This window comes from Cyprinodon variegatus, unplaced genomic scaffold (genome assembly GCF_000732505.1).
Source record: "Cyprinodon variegatus isolate N-32 unplaced genomic scaffold, C_variegatus-1.0 Scaffold80, whole genome shotgun sequence".
NCBI lineage: Eukaryota > Metazoa > Chordata > Actinopteri > Cyprinodontiformes > Cyprinodontidae > Cyprinodon > Cyprinodon variegatus.
Window position 1 is genome coordinate 1,218,628 of NW_015150533.1, and position 5,234 is coordinate 1,223,861.

At 34.5% G+C, this 5,234-nt stretch overlaps 2 protein-coding genes across 2 annotated transcripts in view; both read left to right on the forward strand.

Annotated features, from left to right (window-relative positions):
* Window positions 1-271: 271 nt before the first annotated feature.
* On the forward strand, window positions 272-2,263 carry LOC107083654 (gastrula zinc finger protein XlCGF8.2DB-like). The gene is made up of 2 exons (XM_015373026.1): window positions 272-538; window positions 1,037-2,263. Exons 1-2 carry the CDS (start codon window positions 367-369, stop codon window positions 1,996-1,998), a joined length of 1,134 nt encoding a protein of 377 aa, XP_015228512.1. The 5' UTR covers window positions 272-366; the 3' UTR covers window positions 1,999-2,263.
* A 300-nt stretch (window positions 2,264-2,563) lies between these two features.
* The window catches only part of LOC107083653 (zinc finger protein 248-like), a 4,805-nt gene continuing 2,134 nt past the window's right edge, over window positions 2,564-5,234 (forward strand). Inside the window, exon 1 of the mRNA XM_015373025.1 lies at window positions 2,564-3,308. Within this exon, the coding sequence (XP_015228511.1) occupies window positions 3,137-3,308 (172 nt within the window). The 5' untranslated portion in view covers window positions 2,564-3,136. The remainder of the gene's footprint in view (window positions 3,309-5,234) is intronic.

Here is a 5,234-nt window from a genome sequence, read left to right on the forward strand (position 1 = left end):
TGTTATATGGAGCTTCCCCAAAAATGGAAGGTAATTTGGGTTGTCTTTTTAAAAAACAAAAAAAACAAAAAAACAACTGGAATATATTGGAAAATAGAGGAGTGTTGGCTCTATTCTAATAATAAAGTTTTGATAATTGTTTATATGTTATGACCTGAGGGGGGCAGCACTGCACTCAGTATGCCTAGACTGCCGGAAATCAAGAAACTAAGAAGTGGAGGTGTGGAGTCATACATCCGTCCAGCAGGTGGCGATGATAATTCTTTCTGGTCTGATAGGAAGCAGACTGCCTGGACCTGCTAGCAGAGCTAGCTTAGATGTGTTCTCCTGTCGTTAAGGCTGCTTATTTCTGTGTCCGTAGCAACCATGTCTTCAGCTCAGCCTTTAAGGGAGTTTATCAAAGATAGACTGACCGCTGCTGCAGAGGAAATATTCACAGAGTTTGATAAAATTATCGTCCAATATGAGGAAGAGCTGGATCGTCAGCGCAGACTGCTGGAAATCTGCTTGAAACCCCAAATAAACCTTCAGAGTATTGGTATGAACGATGCTTAAAAATCTTCAAAGAAAACCATAATGTCTAAAGTTCTTGAAACTTAATAAGAAGTAAAAAATTCATATGATTATTGCAATGTTTGTGGTAAATAAGAAAAATCGTACATATAATGTATCTCAAATGTAACCCTTTTGATTTCAGAAGACAAAATTGAGCTTTTTGTTTGTTTTTTGAAACATTAATTTAGAATTTATTATTTATTATGAACATATGACAGTCATTTTTACATTCTGTTTCAAGCTATCTATAAGAAATAGGTTTTGAAGGTTGGGTTACTAACAATAAAATCTTACTGGAGAGCTTGTCTGATGTTTATAAACATAAAGAAAGGGTCAGCTTTTCGATTTTATTTCTGTTAGCAGATCTGTCTATAGTTACTCTAAAATTTTAGGGTTCAATGTTTTTAAAAGCCTCTTGAGTTACATAATTTTTTTTCTCACAATCATGTAAATCAAAACATTCCTTTGCTTGCTTGTCCAGATCTTCCATGGCATTATGTCTGCAAGGAGGAGGAGGAAATCAACGACCTGCAGTTCTGCCACCAGAACAGCAATTCCATTATGAGTCCTCAGCAAACAAAAGAGATGAAGGTTGAAGCAGAACCTCAGGAGGAAGTGATGGATGTAGAACTCCCACAGATAAAGGACGAAGAAGAGGAATTTGTTATTGGTTTGGAGAAAGAGCAGCTTGAATTGAAGCAGGAAACTGATACAATATCAGTAAATTCTACTTATGGGGAAAAAGACCACAGAGACCAACACCTTCTTCAGATCCCTTATGAATCCGAGAACCAAGAAATAATAAATGACTCAGGATCAAATAAAGAACCCAAACCGAAAACAATTCATCAAAGCATCAGAGGTTACAATGAGAGTGTAAAACTTCCAAATGTAAAAAGATGTAAGATAACAAGCACAAATCAGAATCTCTGTTCTTGTAGATTTTGTGGTAAACTTTTTGGTCGGACGAATTTACCTAAACATGTCAGAACTCATACAGGGGAAAAGCCATTTTCCTGTGTGACCTGCGGAAAAAAATGTAGTCAAAGCGGTCATTTGAAGGTTCATATGAGAACCCACACCGGTGAGAAACCTTTCTCGTGTTTAACTTGTGGAAAAAGTTTTACCATGAGTATGGCATTAATCCGTCATACGAGAACCCACACAGGTGAAAAGCCTTTCTCGTGTGTGACTTGTGGAAAGAAATTTAGTCAAAGCTGTCACTTGACTGTTCACATGAGAACCCACACAGGTGAGAAGCCTTTCTCATGTTCGACTTGTGGAAAAAGTTTTACTGTGCAGATTTCTCTAACCCGGCACATGAGAACGCACACAGGAGAGAAACCTCTGCCATGTACCATCTGTGGAAGACGTTTCGGTGAAGCAGGAAATTTAGCTCGACACATGAATATCCACACAAAGAATTTAGCCCTCATTCCGTAAAAGTTTAAAAAATAATCCACTGGACCTGGTTTCCAAGGTTTGAAGACATTTCGTCTATTTCGACTCAAACTCACTGCGAATCCATACATTTGAATTGAGAAAGCTTCCTGGAGGGGAAGCGAAACGTCTTCAAACCTTGGAAACCAAGTCCAGTGGATTGTTTTTTTAAACTTTTACGGAATGATTGACCTGGATGGCTGAGAATCTTCATCAGCAAATCTAGCCCTCAGTCTTTAACCTTGGTTAATGGGTTGATGGGTTAAATTGGCAGTTTAAATATATTATTATAATATATATATATATATATATATATATATATATCATATTACTATTTTTTATATAATACATATATAAATGTATAGAAATAATATGATCTGAATATTTTAACATTTTTAATGATATATTTTATTATTTAAAGGAACATTACCAAATTGTGCGTTTTATAATTTAATAGAATGTTAAATTATTCAATGATGTTAAATAAATAATTTGTACATCTATGGTATGTTTGTGTAATGTTGCATTCAGATTTATTTATCAAACGGTATATTCATTTATTTGATTTTCTCTATTTTCACCCTCCATATTTAATAGAATGTGCTGATATGAGCAGTTAGGGTCTGATATCTAGTTAACTCAAGTAAAATTACACTTTCTTTTCCAAATATCAATTTCAATGTATTGTTTACTGTTCCAACAATTAATATAGGGGCAATAAATCCTATTTTCATTAAGTTTGCGGATCTCATAAGCAATTACAAAATGTATGAAGAAAAGATCTAAAAGGGTTAATTATAGTTAAAGATACTTAATTGATCCTGAAGGAACATTAAACAAATGTATTTCTGCTCAATGACTGTAAGAATCTAAATGAAAAATAGAAATGAAGATTAATAATCAGCCGTTGGAATCAAACCTCTTGTTTTGAACCTGGAATGTGCCATTTGTATTTTTCTCCAGCAGGTGGCAACAGTGAGTTGAGACGCTACTTAGAAACCCCTGCGTCAATCATGAAGAAGAATCTTAGCATCCACTGGCAGATTGGATATCTATGGATTGGATGAGTGAGAATTTTCACCTGCACTCTCATTAGCAGAGTTATCTTTGCTTTGTTGTTTTATGTGTCTTTCGAGCAACAATGCCAACCTCTCGGTCGCTGAGAGAGATTATTCGGGCGCGTCTGACCGATGCTGCTGAAGAAATATTCACAGAGTTTGATAAAATCATCGTCAAGTATGAAGAAGAGCTGGATCGTCAGCGAAGACTTCTGGAAATCAGCTGGAAACCTGAAATAAACCTACAGAGGATAGGTATGAACCATCAGGGACACTACTGGGGTTTTACTCTTCTCACACCTGCAGAAAAGTCCCTTCGATCGCACTTTACGGTCAAAATTATTATCGTAAAACCATATTTTATAATGTAACTGAGGAAACGGGGGTTAAATTGACATGAAATTAAGATTAATGACAATATTAGGGTGAAATCTTTTGATTTCTTCTCTTCTCCATTTCACTGAGTCAAATCCGCTGCCTGTATCCTCACGATGCCTACAATTTACATTCATGAAAGAAAATCCCCATCTTCTATAGAGCCATCTTGTTCATTTTTTTGTTCATGCTGTAAGTTTTGATTCTAAACCTATTATTCATATTTACTGTTAAACTTCAAACCTAAAGCCAACATCAGTTTCTCACATGTTTAATTGCTGTTGATTCATCTGACAAAAACACATTGCATACTTTAGATTTAGTAGCTGAATAAATGAAAACCTCTACCCAACTTTCTTTTTTCTCATCTCCTATTCATATTTGGAAGAAACCATTTGCAAAGATAACTCAAAAAGTCAATACCTGATTTCAAAATTAAAGTCTCATCAAATCAATGAATCAAGTTTCATTTATATTAAATTTGCTGCTTTCAAGTTAAAGTGCTTTTCAAATAAACAACATCTCTTTATTTTTTTTTTTACTTTAAATGTGTAATTATTTAAAAGCAAAATGATCACAGACTGATTCCTTAGTAATTATGGACTAACTTAATAAGAACTTCTTCATTTTAGCTGTTATTATTTTATTCAGATATTCATAAAAAGTATAAACCCTTTGAAAGAATGCCCACAACAGATGCATGATAAACCTGTGGAAATTATTTAGAAAGTCTATGAAACTCCTCCAATACAAAAGTTTAGAAATAATAAAAAAATCATGGATAGATCATTTGGAGCTACAATTTTCAAGAGAAGAAATAGACATATAACTAGGTAATTATCTTTCCTCCTTTATCTTTCTCAGTCTGTGATTTTATTATTATTATTTTTTTGCCTCTTTTACCATTTTTCTGTTACTGACTTCCTTATTTAGTCTGGGACCAGTTTTCATGCCCCAATCATTTTTAAGGTTTTTCCCTTTTTTTTTTTGATTCTCAATAAAAGCTTGTCATTTTGTACTTCTCGTTTTTAGTACAGGAAAAAAAACGATTCACTTTCATTTTTTATTTTAGACCACAGTCAACAATGAAATATCAAACCTTCATTATGGCAAGGATTAGCTGAGTCAAAACAAAATTAACATTCACAAATACCATAATATTTGGGACAGGGGGCCCAAAACAGGGAGCTTTGGTCTCTCTATCATTGGCACTCATTTAGTAGCTTAAACTGAGGTCCTACTGCTGTTAGCCATGGACTCCTTATGTGTGGTAAAGGTCTTCACTCAGGTACCCAATGGGTTGTGGTGCTTTCTGTTTTGCTGGATTCAGCAACTTCTGGCTCATTATAGACTTTAATGTCTATAATACAAGAAATCTGTTTAAAAATCAAATTACCAATAATTATTATAAATATACTGAGACATACAGCTCTTATTCAATATAGTCTTAATTTTACTCGAAGAAAGAATCAGTTTAGTCCAACACATATCTCCTAAGAAGTTGGTAGCATTTTTACCGTGGGGCTTTTAGTGAAGCCCAATTAGTATGTCAATAAAAATAATCTGGATCAGTCACTGCAATTTTCTTATATAAACAAAATGTTTTCAATTAGCAGTGTGTGCTCATTTAATCATGATCAAGACTATTAAGGACTATAAAAACAGGAGTAAAAAGTAACAGAGTTTATTCCAGATCAGGTCGTTACAGGACAGAGAAAAATGCTTAGAGCTTGCACAGCTGTGGTCTCAAAAATCCCGTCCGCGAGCGTCCGGCAAAGTTTGAGCCCCCGAACAACATCATCTGCT